The 17,937-nt window shown below is 31.4% G+C and overlaps 1 protein-coding gene across 1 annotated transcript; it reads right to left on the bottom strand.

Moving 5' to 3' along the window:
- Positions 1-376: 376 nt before the first annotated feature.
- LOC115722186 (uncharacterized) lies at positions 377-4,286 on the bottom strand. Its single transcript, XM_030651320.2, has 3 exons — positions 3,808-4,286; positions 2,699-2,986; positions 377-1,763 (listed from the first exon to the last, which is right to left on the bottom strand). The coding sequence occupies exons 1-3, from the start codon at positions 3,958-3,960 to the stop codon at positions 597-599; spliced, it is 1,608 nt and encodes a 535-aa protein (XP_030507180.2). The 5' UTR covers positions 3,961-4,286; the 3' UTR covers positions 377-596.
- Between the last annotated feature and the right edge of the window lie 13,651 nt (positions 4,287-17,937).

Here is a 17,937-nt window from a genome sequence, read left to right as displayed (position 1 = left end):
TAAGTTAACACAACATTATCATATGTTCAAATTTAAATTGTATCCAGTGTTGTTTTCCATTAATACAAAATAAATTACTTAAAAAGAAGTTTTTGAAGCTTTTAAAGTTCTAGCGTATAATAATGATATTTGAAAACATGGTGTTATGCTTTATCAATGTGCGATATAGCTATTTGGCAATTATAAGAAAAGGAGATCCATAAATAGAGAGTGCATATAAAACTAAAAAAGGAAATTCAGTACCAGGAGGTGGAGGGCCTACAATAAAACTTCGTATGAAGCTACCCCACACACCAGGCTGGCTGGTAGACAGATTCAGTCTAAAGTAAAAAAAAAAAAAAAAAAAAAAAAAAGGAGAAATGAAGCAATTGTCATCTACCAGAAAGTGAGTTCTATTTCGACATAATTAAAGAAGGGCCTTAAATACAATACCAATAAGGCCTTGGAATGAGGTAATAGATATACAATACCCCTGATGACTCTAACCATATACACGAGAGCACCGTGGACAATATATCAGCCTTTATTCAATGCATAATAAAACACGCAATGATTACCACTGAAATTTGGATGTCAGATATGATACCAAAACATCTTCAACCTGACCATCCTCTCTGAGGAGAAGCCCCTGAAGGGTGTACATTCAACCGATCCAGCACCGAATTGAAATCAATGGGTTGACCACTCTCCTCCATCCTCTGAATCACACTTGAAACATGATCACTCCTGAACCCCATGTTCAACAATTTATCAATCAACTCGCCACGGGGATGGTTCCGCATGAACTGTTGGTTCCGGACCATAAGATTAGGGCCCGCATTTTGTTGAGTCTGAAGAGGGGCACTCGCTGGAGGATACCCACCATGGGTGAAGTGAGAAGGTTGAGGTTGAGGTTGATAATGAGCTCTGCTGCCTTCACTATCATACATCATATATGAACTTCCAGGCGGAAGAGCAGGGTGAGGTCCAGATGCTGCATATCCGTCTCCAGGTTGTGTTCCATAAGCTCCCTTAATTTGCTGAGGTGGAAGCGGCTGCTGTGGAGCTGCTCTAGCAGCGCCAGAATAACCAAAAGGCACAGCATCAGAGCGACTGGTTCCTGGTTGAGGAATACCAGAATATGACACCTGCATCGACATGCCATTTGGATTCTCTGGGGGTGGAGGTTGGTTTCCAGGCTGACTTGGTGCATAGGGAGGGTACACAGTTGATGGCGGCCTAACCTGACTTTGCATTGGAGGCTGTTGGTGCAATTGCACTTGCTGAGGCGGCAACTGTTGGGGCAACTGCTGCTGATACTGAGGGAATTGCTGGATTGGAGGTGTCTGATTTACCTGAGACTGTGCAGGCTGTGGTGCCACTCTAGGGTCTTGCAGTTGGGTGTTCCGATACTGAGAATCAGAAGTCACATATTGACTCTGAGGGTGTTGTGTTGGATTCGGTGGATTTGGCATCTGAGGTGGAGTTAAATAATATGATTGCTGCTGAGAGACGTTCTGAGATGGAGCCTGCTGGGGAGGTGCCACAGGCTGCTGTGGTTGCGCTACTTGATGAGGCAAGGCAAGAGCCAATTGTTGGTTATTAGTATCAGCTGTGTTCTCTGTCTTTTTGGGATCTGCAGTCTGCGGTGAAGCTCTATCCTCAGTGGATTGGGAATGGTTGGACGAAGAAGATTCTTTCTGTGCCAGTTGAAGTTTTGCTAATTCTTTCTGAGTCTCAGCCAGCTCTTGTTTGTCTCTTAGGATTTGTACAGACCTGTGAACCTAGAACATATATTGTGAAATAAGTTAATCTAGCTTTATTTGCATGAAGAAGAAAAAAGCAACGCGATAATATCAACAAGAGATATAAAGGGAGGCATGCTAAAACCTATATGGGGTGTTTGGTATAAGAGTTTAATTTGGTGGGTTTTAGTTGAGGGGTTGAGATTAAGGGAATCTCAAACTCAAGTATTTAAAGAGCTTCAGATTACCCCACTAATAAACTTGAAAGTGGGGGCTCACTTAATCATAAGCCCTCTACTAAAACTATACCAAACACAGGTTTGGTTTTACATTGTCATCACCAAGAACCCAAACCCCCATACCAAACACCCCATATTAGTGATCTAAGTAAAATGCAACACCTGGCTATAGAAAGCAGAAGACATTCCAAAAAAATGTTGAACTCATAAAATTGGCAACATCATGAACGTGGATTAGCAAATCTACAAATGTTATTAATACTTAGTATATCATCCATATATACAGATAAACATATACATCAAGAGGACTCGTTCCGTTCACCCCTCCCATACACACACAGCCAACAACTTGAGCTAGCCTCAAGTGGCATATGGTTTCCTATGGTTAACCATGTATTTCTCGTTTAAATTATAATGAATCCAAGCTATCCCTCAAATATGATTTAATAAAGACATGTAATCTTTTAGAAGGCACCAAACTTTATATTCCTGCATAACCATAAGCAGTGCTCAGAAGGTAGAGAAAATAAAAATCACGCAAAATAAAATAAGGCTGCTTCAGTAGTTTAATGAGAGACACCAGACAACTTACTCCAGCTTGCATAAGAAATTCTCTGATGCACAAGAATAAAAGAACTAAAATTCAAACACAAGTGCCAAAAAAAATCATGAATGAACAAAAGACAAGTTAAAATAAGATATTCCTAATTTAAAAACTTAAGAGTTTCAACTCACTTCTTGAAGGTGTTTCTCAATAAACTTTAGTTTTGAATCAGCCTCTCCATGATCACGAACTAAATCAGATCGCATTTCCCCGATTGACTTATCAAGGTTATAGCAATACAGTTCCAACTGTGAAAGCCTTGAGCTAATGCCTTCAAGAAAACGCATGAGGTTGTCAGCATTTCTTTTCAAGCTTTTTTCCACAGCAGAAACCAGATCTTGGTTGAAAGAATCTTCTGGCTGGCTATAAGTAGCACCTGGAAACATTGATGATCTTCCCCTTCGACCGTTGTGGAAATCCTGATGCATAAAAAAAATATGTTGTTCAGAAACTTGTTACGGGTACAGCAAGTCAAGGACATTATACAGCCTGCATAAACTTTTTTTGAAATAAAAATTGAGGTAATGTTGGCATAAAACCTCAGAGAAAACAAAACAAAGGTGAAAATACGTTTAATTTCAAATAACATCTAGTGATATGATATCTTAACTCTAATAGAACAACTGGTAACTAAGAACACATGAATTTTAGTGTCATGTTTTCTAATAATTCACGATACCCATAATTTCCTTCTCGCTTTAATTTAGACTTAGACTGGGTTTTTAATTGCCCGCTCATTGGGAAGACTCATTTATTTATAAAAATAGTCACAAAATATATCTTTATTATCAATCCATCGGACTCGAATCTTGAGCTCTTAAAATCCAACAGAAAGGAAGGAAAAAGAAACAAACAATTTTTTAAAAGAAGAAACTCCAACAGATATTAGGTTAAAGGCACACGCCTCTATTCAATTTTTTCGAATCACAATTTACAAAAGTCAAACCGAAGCAATTGGGTACTTTGCTATATGTACAACGAATCAGACTCAGAGGCAAATGAATTCTAATAACATCGAAAAGATCAGACTATTCTCATCCACCACATATAAATAAATGGAAATGGCCTTACATACACACACATACACATATATAGAGGTCTTGCTCAGGAGAGCAACAGATATACATCAATTATCGATATGACCCAAAACCCTATCTCGCTCCTAAAACTAAATTATATAAGAATCCATAACATAACAGCTTAATTAATATCAACTCCGGGATTTCAAGCATCAAAGTACCTGGCCGGAGCTAGAAGTGATCACTGGATCCCCATGGCTACCATTGGAGGATTCCTGGTTACTGTAGTCTTCATACGAGCAGAGAATATCATCTGTGGCGAAATCGAATCCCTTGGAACCGGAGTTGGGCCTACCCGAAGATCCAGATGCCATAGTTGCTAAGATCAGGAGTGGAGAAGGGTTTCAAAATATCGAGAATTAGGGTTCGAATGAGGGAAATTGGAGGAAGAAGACGTAAAGAGAGTAGAGAGAGAGTTTTCTTTATTTCTTTTGTTTTTCCGATGAATGAGTATGGAAGTTTCGTGATAATAAATGGGAATTCGGGGACTCAAAACGAAAATATAAATCTTAATTAATACCAATAAACAAATAAAAAGGTAACCCCATATTTATTTAATGATAAAAAAAGAACAATACGGGAGGGTTTCTTTGGAGTCAGAAGTCAGATAAGGATTAGATATGATGCAACCGAGTCACCGACCTTGCTTTTTGGCTTCGGATGGAGACTTTTATTATTACTAGTGGAGTCTCACGTGCTTCGCACGTGTAGCTTATTTAAGCACAATTATTTTAAGAAAATAATTAATATTTTATCTACAAAATTTATAACACTATCAAATTGTATACTCTAAAATATACATTATGGTGATAAAATTTTGTGAACTCTTCAATTTACAAACATATAGTACTTTTGTTAACTTTATTCTTTTTTATCATTTCACAGTTCATTTGTCGTTGTAAATTAATTACTTTTCTCATGAACATTGACCACTATTAAATTATGCCTCTTCTTAAAAAAATTAATAAAATATTTTTTTCTAATAATTAAAAAAATCCAACTTAAAATATATTATTGTTGATTCATATAAGAAATTTGCACCTTCAATTCTTATGTTTTGAGAATAGCAATTTTGTATGTAAAGAATATGAATATGATTGGTAAATATGAAAAAAATTAAATCTGATTTGTTTAAGTGAACTTAATTTTTGAAAGAAAGAATTTTAAATATTTAATATTACTTTCTAAAATAATAGTTATTAGATATAATAGTATTATTTAAAATTTAATATTATTTCTAATACTAAAAGGAAAAATAGGTTTTAAAAAAAAATATTCATAAATCACAAAATATATATGTGTTATCAATTTAATTATATATACACATATATAATTCTCTTTTATTATATTATATGCTTATTAATATATAGGCATGGTTTCATTCAAAATATATATTTATAGGCATGGTTATATAAATAATAATTATTAGTAAAATTAGCTTAACAAATAAAAATGCATTATTTATTTGAAAATATACTTATTGATAGCAACAAAACAAAACATAAGACAAAATAATCATTTTCACAAATATTCACAAAAGATAAAATGTTAATTAGGGAGAAGCTTAGTTTAGAAAAAAAAAAGTAAATAGTGTACATGTTTCAATTGCTTAGTTAAAATTTTTTATAATTGAATATATAGTAAAGGCTAATTATGTAATTCAATTAGTGAAAGCCCAAAAAGCTATTCTCACTTTTATATAGGTTATAGATTAGTATTTCAAATAAATAGTTGTTTGGCAATAGGATTATCTAATGTTTATGTTTGGTAATCATTGACAATATTTTTGTTTCATGTATATATATTATTATGATTATAAAATAATACACCACAAGTGAAAGAAAATAGAAAGGAGATAGAATTTTCTAAGAATTTTATTTTAGTGTTATACAAATATATGATTATAGATTAAAAAATTAAGAAAAAGAGAATAATAATTACAAGTAATTGATTTGAAAAGATTTGGACATTTAGAAATATTTATTATTTATAATACTCTCCCTTGAATATTCATAATAACTGTCTTATTAAAAATTTTGTTGTGAGACAAAACTTGATCAAGGAAAAAAGAGTGCACTATGAAATTACACCCTCTCATTTTGGCATTCTTGGAGTATTCTAATCTTGTGAACCTTCTTCTCGAAAGTTGATGTTGGTAATTGTTGATTATGGTTACAAGTTTTGTCATCCGAAAGGGAAGCTGTGAATCCGAAGAGTAGATACGGGAAGCTTGGTGTGGATCCAGAAAGTCTTATGTAGAAGACTTTGTACAACACGGAAGGTGTTTCCAGGTAAGCTTGTACCACGTATGTACCACGTCAATCTTGGCTGTTCATCTAGGAAGGAGCGCTTGTACCTATCCAGATAGCTAGTCAGTATTAAAGCTTCTCGATTGTCTGTACTGAAAGTGTGTTATCAAAGCTAACGTGGATTATTATTGCTGGTGATGAGCTAGAACTTTTAAGGCGGTGTAAATGTGCCACGATAGTTTCAGAGCTATATTAGGCAACAATGTAAATATATAAATAGCTATCGATCTTTGTAATTTGTGTAAGAATTAGATCATTATTGCTTGAGTGAAAATCGTGATAGTGTAAGGTTGAAAAAGAGAGTCTAAACTAGAGAGAGAAGCCTTTTCTCGTAATCTCTGAGAGTTTGTGAAGATTCTTGTAACCTTGTAAATACTGATATTAATAAAGATATGATTGTTGTTGTTCTGACTAAGATGTAGAGCATTGCACATGACTCAAACTCGTTAAACCTGGTGTCATTCTTTTCTATTTTACTGCTTAATTCATTACTTGAATTCTAAAATCTCTTTATTTATTGCTTCTTGATTATGTTGCGTGTTCATTGGTCCGGTATACTGAATCGTAAGTCATTGATTGTTTCTATTTTACACAACAGTAATGACTTTATGAATAAGTCTACTAGATTACTACTTGATTGAATTTGTTGGACATTGATATCACCATTCTCTTGAAGATTGTGCGTAAAGAATTTTTTTGGTGAAATGTGTTAGTTCTATCTCCTTTAATGTACCCTCATTTCAGTTGAACGACACAAACATTATTTTCATAGAGAACTGCTAGTACTTCTATATTAGATGTTAATTCACGTGTTCCTCGAATATGTTATGTTATTGATCTTAATGATACACATTCTCGACTTGCCTCGTGAATTGCAAGTAGCTCAGCAAGATTTGAGGAAATAGCCAGTATAGTTTACTTTGTTGACCTCCAAGATATAAAAGTGTCACCATAAGTGAGCAAATAGCCTATTTGAGAGCCAGTCTTATGTGGATCTAATAAATTTCTTGCATCTGCGTAGCCATTGAGTTGTGACCCACAATTATTAGAATAGAATAGTCCTTTATCAATAGTACCTTGGAGACAGCGAAGTATGTGCTTAATGTTGGGATTTATTTTACCAGGATCTAGATTTACTACCATGTATGTTTCATTAACATCCTAAATATGAATTTTCTAATACGATGAAATTAAACACATAAGAGTTTAGAAAATCTTACATTGATACAACAGAATAATAATGACTATTTCCGCTCAGATCTCTAACCCTTGTTCCTTTCTGTCGCAGAGTAATAACAAGATCTGAGCCTAGATCTCTTTCTCTCCTTCGGGTTGGTTACCACCGTCTTCCGCACTATGATTGAGTACTTGACTTGCTATGTGTGGGCATGACACTCTATCACTATGGGTGAATTGGAGAAGATCAATTAATGAGGCTCAAAATGTTGGAATTTATTTTACCAGGATCTTAGATCTACTCACAAGTATGTTGTGTAAACACCCTAAATATGAACTTTCTAAAACGATAAATTAAACACATATAAAGTTAAGAAAACCTTACATTGATGCAGCGGAATTAATGTCTCCTTCCACTCAGATCTCTAACCCTTGTATCCTTTCTGTAGCAGAGTATAATCAAGATCTGAGCCCGAATGTCCTTCTTCTTCAAGTTTGATCATTCACAGTCTTCCAATCTATGATTGAGTTACTGCTTGCTGTGTGTGGGCACTCACTCTTTCACTAGGGTTTGAAATTTATGAAGAGAGAAAAGAGAAGGATGATTTCGGCCAGGTATAGAAAGTGGGGAAGGCTCAGTTTTTCTGAAGAGAGAAATTTCTGTCAGAAAAGGTTATTGAAAACTTGTGATTTGACTGAGCCATCACTTTCTATTTATAGGCAACTACTAGGTTTAGGTTAAGAATTATTTGGCATTAAAATAATGAAAAAATCAATTTGAAACTCCACAATAAGTGGCTGGCCAAGGTGTGTTAGTGGGCCCCACTTGATTTTGCAGTTTTATCAATTTTTATTTCTATTTTCTCAAAAACGCCAATTTTCCAATTCTAACCTATTAAATGCCAAAACTAATTATTTAATAACTAAAATAGATTATTAAATAATATTGTCATTTAATAGCTAGACATATTAAGTCCATTAATAAATAAATAAACCTAGAATCTCTTTTCTTTACAATTTCACCCCTACTTAGTGAAAATTCACAAATTAGACATAGTCTAACTTTAGAATTATAATTGATCAATCACGAATCAATTAATGAGTCTTACAAGCAGAATGTTCTCAACTAGAATGGGGACTATGGATCTATATGCTGAGCTTCCAATAAGTGAACCAAATTTACCAAGTAAATTCCTACTTATTAATTCTTCGTTGAATCCACTCTTAGAACTTAGAATTGCACTCTCAGACTTATATAGCGCATATTATATGTTTCGCGATATCAATATGCTATCTCATTTAACCATTGTTATAATCTTATTATGATTTAAAGATCCTCTATATAGATGATCTACATCGAGATGGGATTTCCTTACCGTTCTCACCCCTCAATGTATTTTGCCCCTTAAAACACTTAGCTACCTGTAAATGGTGTTTAGTGATCTAATGATTAGTCAGTTAAACAAGAGCTCATCCATTTACTTCTATTTGCTAAGCTCAAAGGGAATCATCACTTGACTTCTATACACCAGTAGAAGCTATAGATTCCATATTTATGGTCAGCACTCCCACTCAATCATACTATCATGTTCCCAAAATATACGTATCACCCTGACCTAAAAGTAGGCTTAACTAATAAATCAAAGAACATGAATAACACTCCTGAGTTGAGCCTAAGCATATCAGGATTTAGATTCTTTTAATCTTAAGATCAACTAGTGATATTGACTTGGAAAGATATATATAACGGTAAGTTTGTAATATCTTAACTTAGTTGCAATATCGGTCCAGTCCAATGTATACTCCATACATTCGAAACTAGTATACTTTACTAATGTCCTGGAAAGAACATAACATTTACTCCAAGTGTAAGTACACATCATCGCTGATTATCACATTAGTGTAAATCCAATAACACTGATGAAACAGGGACCAAGTCTTTTGATTCATATGATCACAATCACATTCCACTGTGTTGACGATACTGTAATTGTGAATAATCATATGATCTGGATTTAACTGATTCTGTGTTTAAATGTAATAAACATATTAAACCATTAGCATGTAAATTCATGCAAACATCAATCACTTCAAATTTCTTATATTGATAACTAATCAGATTGTAAAGAGTTTTATTTAGGGCATAAAACCCAACAAACTCCCACTTGCACTAATATAAAACAAATTGTGCAAATAGGTCAATCTGATGTCTTGATCTTCAGATCAAGTGTAGTATATTTGAATCCACCCAAACTTCTGGAAACTAGTTCATAAATACACTTATGAAACATCCTTTACTATATCCTTTACTCATCAAGGGATACTGAAATCTTTACTGTTTTAAAAGTACATCTGAATTAACAGAAGACATATCTCTCATATTTTAAAATATGTAATTGAGATAATACAGTGTAGACTTTTCTTCAGTGATATAACTTTCTTGGATTTTCGAATACACAAAGTTATAGTTTTTCTCTGGTAGAGCTTGAATTATTATAGAATAACTCCTCCACCCCCAAAGTAAGCACCATCTCATGGATCTCGAAATGAGTTGGTGAGATACAAGGACAACTGATTCACAGTTCCTTAATATCTAACATATAGATCACTTTCATAAATCTTTCTTGAATTTCTTTTAGTGTTCCCTATTTGATTACATCTCAGATAGCTCCCACTCAATAGCAGATGTCTGTTTAAATAATACTTTTAACCTCTAATTGTTTGGAGAGTTACCTAGTTGTGACTTTTGTATTAGTCTGAATCATTAAGTTAAGACTAAGTCATCAACATAGCAGACTAGTATTTGAAGTGAAAAATACATGCCAGAGATAAAGTAATCAAAATTAAGATACCATAAAATTTTATGAGGATTAAGAATTCTAGATTCAAGTCATTCGAATGGACTGAACTAGAGTTCTTTATCTTATTCTCATAATTCTGATAAGCTATTCCTATGCATGTGAATGGTTAGATTTACTTTTCAGTAGTGTTCTTAAGTACCTATCACAAGTATCAACCTAATGAAGATGGGTATAGAATTTTAAAATTCTCCCACTCAATTAAGGTAGTGTGAAACTTTATCAAAGAACTTTCAAAGGTATCAAAAAACTTTACTTACAACAGTAAAATCGAAATGGAACATACAATCAAGATCAAGCATTTATGTTGACAATAGCGAACTCATTATATTACTTCCATGTTTAAAGAAAATATGTGTTACATAGGGAATGGTGGAATAGACTCCATCCCTAAGAATATACGTATAGGGTACTTGTGGATAACCTCCACCCCTAAGTATATAGAGATTATGATCCACCACTAAAGGTTGTAAAGATCATGATTCTCTAAGTGTGATAGAGTTTATGTGGAGTTGAATACTATCCAGAGTTCATTAGATATAAAAGATCGTTGAACTGCATAGTTTTCTTAACTTTTCTCCTCCCCTATCAGATCAAAAGATCCTTTTATTAAACAAATTCTTAATAATTGTATTAGAATTATCAATTATTAATAAACATAGAAATAGTTTCTAGTGTTTATTTAATATAACTCTATGAAGAGTTGTAAATATAATAGAATTTGCATCAATAATAAAAACACTCACACATACAAACACAAAAATATAATGTGGTAATTGTTGATGAAGATAAATTAAATGTAGCTCAATCTCATAAATTGCAATGTTGAATTTCGAAAATAAAGAAACTTTATTAATAATAAAAAAAAAATATTGCAACAATATAAGAGAAACAGGGATAAATATCCCTAACTAAAATTTGAAATCCAAATTGTCTTTAAACTAAAACAATTAATTCAAAAAAAAAATAAAATTGAAGAGCTTCATCTTCATCTGGACGATTTCACCCTTGGTCCAGCTTTCCGATCCAACTCAATTGAGTTCAAGTAGCTCGGCCTATTAGAAGAAGAAAACAAATAAACAAAGTTAGTCCAGAATCATAAATCCAATTGGATAATAATTCACTAAACTTTTAAAGTTTATAAATAGAAATACCTTGTTTCTTTGCAAGAAGTTTAGGACATTGGGGTTTCCAATGAGCTTTTTCATTGCAGTAGAAATACTTTCCTTTAAGTGTAGCATCACTAGAAGGAACAGCCTTTTTGTGCTTCATGGCTTTTGTTCGCTTCTTGGTGTTCTTCCGCTTCTTCTTCGATTTGGGCTTCGAAGCAGAGGCAACATTTGCTTCAGGTTTCATCGTCCCATTACCATTTTCAGGATTGTGAGGTTTACTCCATTTCTTCTTGGGTCCTCCAATCAAATTTTCATAAGTTTGAAGGTCATTGACTAATTCATGAAAGTCAATTTCCTTCTTATTCATGACATAATTTGATGTGTATGGTAGAAATGCTGGAGTCAGGCTATTCAAGATAAGACTTACTTGAGTAGCACTGTCCATTTTAGCACCATGATCCTGGGCTTCTTGGAAATAACTCGACATGAGGAGAACATGGTCACGCACGTTTTGATGAGGTTCCATCCATGCATTAATGTACTTCTTAGTCGCGTCAAAGTGTGACTGAAGTGATGCCTTACCGAATAGCTCATTTAACTTCGTCATAACTTCAGCTGCCTTCTCGGTTTTAGAAAACCGAGTTTTGAGGGTGTCAACCATGCTAGAAAGCATAAAGTATAGAGCTTTGTCATTTGCTTTCTGCCAACGCTCATACTTTTCTTTCACAGCTTTGGAAGCATTGTCCCCAGGCACTTCAGGTGACGGCTCAGTTAAAACAAACAAGGCGCTTTCTCCTATGAGAGCAATATTAATGTTCTCATTCCACTTATTAAAGTTAGATCCATTCAGCTTGTTTTCAGTCAACTGTGATAACATAGGATTCATTTTGATAATACAGGATACTACAAAATAATAGAAATCAACAAATAGAAATTAATAATGGTTTAAACACAAAATCAATTCAGAAATTATAAGCACATAGCAAGTAGGAATGATATGAGAAAATACTTAAAAAATTCAATCCTAAATAATTTCCAAGGTTTTTCAACAAACTAATATCAGTGTCCCGTTTAGGCGAGAGTCAAAGCTATCATCTATTGAATAGAGTTGTCAGCTCATCTAAAATGTTAAACATTCTAGCAACCTTTTATTCGACCAAGATTGGAATCCAGCGTTGTCCCGTTTAGGCGAGAGTCAAGGCTATTCTATCTTATGAGCTACTACCATTGTTTCGCAATTTCCAAGTCAAATATGGTCGCCACCATTAGGGTGATCTATACCATATAAAACACTTACAAACTACTTATCTTTCGAGATTAAACAGTGAGAAATTGCTAATAAACGTTCCTCCATTAGGGAGGATTACTCACTAAAACAAGCGCGATGTAAAACCAACAATGGAGATCGAATATCTTAATAATAATAAAGCTCATTCTTTAAAATGTATTTTCTTTATTATTCTAATAAATAAATTCTCATTAAATTCAAAATTTAGAATTGAAATTCAAAGATAAGAATTTAATATAATATTTATAAAATTATACTTAGATGGTGATTGAAATAAAATTAATTATTTCCATCTTAGTAATAATCTTAAATATAAATATTAAGGAAATTAATTTAAGTTGAATTAAATTAGATTAATTAGCAACTTAAAAATTTCCTTGAGAATATATTTATTGTATTCGAAAAATAAAGTATATGTATAAATATACAAATTTCGAAAATAATAAAAATTAGAAAAGAAATACTTCAAGTAAAAAATCACTTATCTAGATTTTCTTTTGACTAATTAATTCAATTACTAATAATATATATTTTAAATTTATTTATTTGAAATTTATTTATTTTAAATTAATCAATTAAATGAAAAAATCATTGATTTAAGTTGGCCCAAGAATTAATTAAAATAAATAATTAATTTACAACTCAATCTATCTTTCAAAATAAAAAATTCGAAAATATTGCATAAATAAAATGTAATTTTCGAAATTGATTAATAAAATAAAGAAAAATATATATATTTTGAAAATTATTTAAATTTAAGTTGAAAAATTAAACTTCAACCTAAAAATAATTTTCTATTTAATTAAGTGTCATGAAAAATAAATATTTAAGTATCATGATGAAAATCAACTTAGATATTTAAATTTTTCAAGTTAATTAAATGTATTAAATCAAGAAATAAATAATTAAGTGTAGAGAAGGCTTAATTATTAATTTCTAGTTTAATACTAGGAAAAAATATACTTAAAACAAAATTGTACCAAAATTAATTATTTAAATAATTAATTTCACAATGTATAAAATTTTCCTATTTAAATATTAGAAATAATAAGTAGTCTAGAAATAACTATCTAGAAAATATCTTATTTGACTAAGTATCTTTTCAACCAAAAATTTGAAAAATATCTAATTTAAGTTATATAGAAAAAATCTAAAACTTAAATAATTTCAAATGTAGATTTAATTAAATATCAAAAATTAAGTTGTAACCACTTAATTTGAAAATATCTTTTTAAGTTAATATTCGAAAAGATATTAACCTAAAAAATATCTAAAATATTCTATTTTAAGTTAATATTCGAAAAGATATTAACTTAAAAAATATGTTAAGAATCTTTAATAACTAATGCCTAGGATTCCTCAACTTGATTTAAAATTTAAATAAAATATTCAAATTTAAGTTAGATAAGAAAAATCAGTTGATACAACTAATTTATAACTTAAATAGGAATATTTAATTAAATAAGCTCGAGAAAGAATCTAGTTAGTTAACATTCTATATTTAATTAAATACAAGAAAAATACAGATAGTTTGTCTAGAAATAATATCTAAAACTAAAAGTGTTTTTCTTAAAATTAACTTTAAAATATTAAAATGATTTTTTTTATATATATTTTAAAAGTTAATTATGTTGCTAATTCAATTTTATTAGGTCAAACTAATATAATTAACCTAGTACAATTATTCAAATCAGGCAAATGGGCCTTCACAATTGGGGTAGTTCATGTGAGGGGTGCTAGGTTCAGTATGTCGTACCCACTTCTCTGGCTCCCAACTCTCACACAAGGCCCAAAAGAGAGGATTTAACCTTAAAATAAATAACTGTTATTAATTGAATAGGTCCAATATCTAAATGGACCTAAATAAAGTCTATCATGGTGTGACATTTTATTTAGCAACAACCTATATGCATCTATATAATAAAATAAACACACGGGCTCACACAAGTACACACTTGGATGGATCGTATCATGTTGCTAGGTCATACACAGATGAAAGAAGATTGTAAAATTTACCTGTTACAAATTATTAACCTGACCAAGGGAGCCATCAGATCATTAGATTTGACAAAAAGTAACCATGGCTATTTGAAATCAAGTAATAATAGGTTTTGAAAACTTACAAACAAGCTAAAAATACATACTCCTGCAACAAGGTTAGCTGGATAGTTGGAAGTAGGATCTATTTAATTTTAAATAAATAAATTTCAAAAATTAAAATAATTAAATAAATAAATATTTAATTTTTCGAAATAAATAAAATAAATAATAAAAAAAATTTATTTTTCGAAAAAATAAAAAAAATAAAATTAATTTTTAAATTTCGAAATTATATAAAAAAAATATTTAAAATTAAACCTACAATTTTGAAAAATTAGGTTTCAACTAACCTAAATATCATTTCAAAATTTGCTAACTACTTTTAAAAATTAAATGTTATTTTATAAATAAAAATTAAATAAAAATTAGAAAAGATAAATTAAATATCTTTTTTCAGATTTTAAATTTAATTTAAATAAATAAAATAACAAAATTTAAAAGTTAGCAAAATATCTTACATCTATTTAAATTACATGATTATGGTTATCTTATTTTAAATTTAAATAAGGTCAAAATATTTTTAAAAAAATTTAATTTAAAAGGTTTAATATCTGACCTTAAATTTAAAAATAAGATAAGATATAATCAAATTTAAAAATAAGATAAATAATCAAGCAAAAAGATAGATACGTACTAATTTCAAATTCAAATGACACTAATATTATGAATTAAATTTAAAAAATATTGAATTGATTCATTATGATAATTAGAGTTGAATTAGGAATAGTAAATCTATAAATACAAAACTACACAAAAAATCGAAAGTTAATTCCATGAAAAAGCATGAAAAAACGAAGAAAAAGAAAAATTTGGGAGCTGTACGGACAGTATGCCAAGCATACTGTCCGCGCGCGTAGCCCTGAGTGACAGTCGAGAAACCTCGGCGGAACAGGGGAGGTTGCAGCCTATTGCGCACGCGTAGGTGAGGCTTCATACACGAGATCCGCACACGCAAGAAGGATTCAGACAGCAAACTTGTCTGAATCAGCGCGCGCGTGAGTGTGCACAGCCCCTTATCTTTTTTCGAATCTTCAAAAAATCATAACTAATTCAAATTAAATTGAAATTGAGTTCTGTAAAAAAGTAAGTTGCTTAATTTTTTCCATACTATCCAATAAAAATAATTCCAGAAACAAAATCTCAATTATTTTTTACGAAAATTCACAAACATCAATCAATCATCATATAACACTCAATACAACATGAAACCATCTAAATAACAAACAATCGTTTTAAAGTCCAAATTTCATGCAAGTAAATCAATTACAATGGCTCTGAGGCCAGTTGTTGGAATTTATTTTACCAGGATCTTAGATCTACTCACAAGTATGTTGTTTAAACACCCTAAATATGAACTTTCTAAAACGATAAATTAAACACATATAAAGTTAAGAAAACCTTACATTGATGCAACAGAATTAATGTCTCCTTCCACTCAGATCTCTAACCCTTGTATCCTTTCTGTAGCAGAGTATAATCAAGATCTGAGCCCGAATGTCCTTCTTCTTCAAGTTTGATCCTTCACAGTCTTCCAAGCTATGATTGAGTTACTGCTTGCTGTGTGTGGGCACTCACTCTTTCACTAGGGTTCGAAATTTATGAAGAGAGAAAAGAGAAGGATGATTTCGGCCAGGTATAGAAAGTGGGGAAGGCTCAGTTTTTCTGAAGAGAGAAATTTCTGTCAGAAAAGGTTATTGAAAACTTGTGATTTGACTGAGCCATCACTTTCTATTTATACGCAACTACTAGATTTATGTTAAGAATTATTTGGCATTAAAATAATGAAAAAATCAATTTGAAACTCCACAATAAGTGGCCGGCCAAGGTGTGTTAGTGGGCCCCACTTGATTTTGCAGTTTTATCAAATTTTATTTCTATTTTCTCAAAAACGCCAATTTTCCAATTCTAACCTATTAAATGCCAAAACTAATTATTTAATAACTAAAATAGATTATTAAATAATATTGTCATTTAATTTAATTATTAACTAGACATATAAAGTTCATTAATAAATAAATAAACTTAGAATCTCTTTTCTTTACAATTTCACCCCCGCTTAGTGAAAATTCACAAATTAGACATAGTCTAACTTTAGAATTATAATTGATCAATCACGAATCAATTAATGAGTCTTACAAGCAGAATGTTCTCAACTAGAATGGGGACCATGGATCTATATGCTGAGCTTCCAATAAGTGAACCAAATTTACCAAGTAAATTCCTACTTATTAATTCTTCGTTGAATCCACTCTTAGAACTTAGAATTGCACTCTCAGACTTATATAGAGCATATTATATGTTTCACGATATCAATATGCTATCTCATTTAACCATTGTTATAATCTTATTGTGATTTAAAGATCCTCTATATAGATGATCTACATCGAGATGGGATTTCTTTACCGTTCTCACCCCTCAATGTATTTTGCCCCTTAAAACACTTAGCTACCTGTAAATGGTGTTTAGTGATCTAATGATTAGTCAGTTAAACAAGAGCTCATCCATTTACTTCTATTTGCTAAGCTCGAAGGGAATCATCACTTGACTTCTATACACCAGTAGAAGCTATAGATTCCATATTTATGTTCAGCACTCCCACTCAATCATACTATCATGTTCCCAAAATATACGTATCACCCTGACCTAAAAGTAGGCTTAACTAATAAATCAAAGAACATGAATAGCACTCCTGAGTTGAGCCTAAGTATATTAGGATTTAGATTCTTTTAATCTTAAGATCAACTACTGATATTGACTTGGAAAGATATGTATAACGGTAAGTTTGTAATATCTTAACTTAGTTGCAATATCGGTCCAGTCCAATGTATACTCCATACATTCGAAACTAGTATACTTTACTAATGTCCTGGAAAGAACATAACACTTACTCCAAGTGTAAGTACACATCATCGCTGATTATCACATTAGTGTAAATCCAATAACACTGAAGAAACAGGGACCAAGTCTTTTGATTCATATGATCACAATCACATTCCACTGTGTTGACGATACTGTAATTGTGAATAATCATATGATCTGGATTTAACTGATTCTGTGTTTAAATGTAATAAACATATTAAACCATTAGCATGTAAATTCATGCAAACATCAATCACTTCAAATTTCTTATATTGATAACTAATCAGATTGTAAAGAGTTTTATTTAGGGCATAAAACCCAACACAAAATTACTATAGAAGGTGTCTCTCATTTACTAGTTGTCAGAGAATGAAAACTAGGTTTAGGTTGGTTGAATAGTGAGTTGGATGAGATGAGAACATAATGTTCCGTTTATAGTATTTCAACTAGGTTTTAGGATTTAATTATATGGATTAAAAAAAATTAAAATAATGGGCAAAAAACACACTAAGTGGCTGGCAATCATGTGGGCCTCACTAGTTACAATTTTGCCACTTTATTTCAACCACTTATTATTCTTTTAATAATA

Source organism: Cannabis sativa, chromosome 9, assembly GCF_029168945.1.
Source record: "Cannabis sativa cultivar Pink pepper isolate KNU-18-1 chromosome 9, ASM2916894v1, whole genome shotgun sequence".
Taxonomy (NCBI): domain Eukaryota; kingdom Viridiplantae; phylum Streptophyta; class Magnoliopsida; order Rosales; family Cannabaceae; genus Cannabis; species Cannabis sativa.
The sequence above is the reverse complement of the archived record's forward strand: the minus strand, read 5'-3'. Positions and strand labels throughout refer to the sequence as shown.

Coding starts and splice junctions, on each gene's coding strand:
- LOC115722186 (XM_030651320.2), bottom strand. CDS start 3,960: ATGGCATCTGGATCTTCGGGTAGGCCCAACTCCGGTTCCAAGGGATTC. Junction 2,987..3,807: donor TCACTTCTAGCTCCGGCCAG/GTACTTTGATGC, acceptor TTTATGCATCAG/GATTTCCACAACGGTCGAAG. Junction 1,764..2,698: donor TTGAGAAACACCTTCAAGAA/GTGAGTTGAAAC, acceptor TATATGTTCTAG/GTTCACAGGTCTGTACAAAT.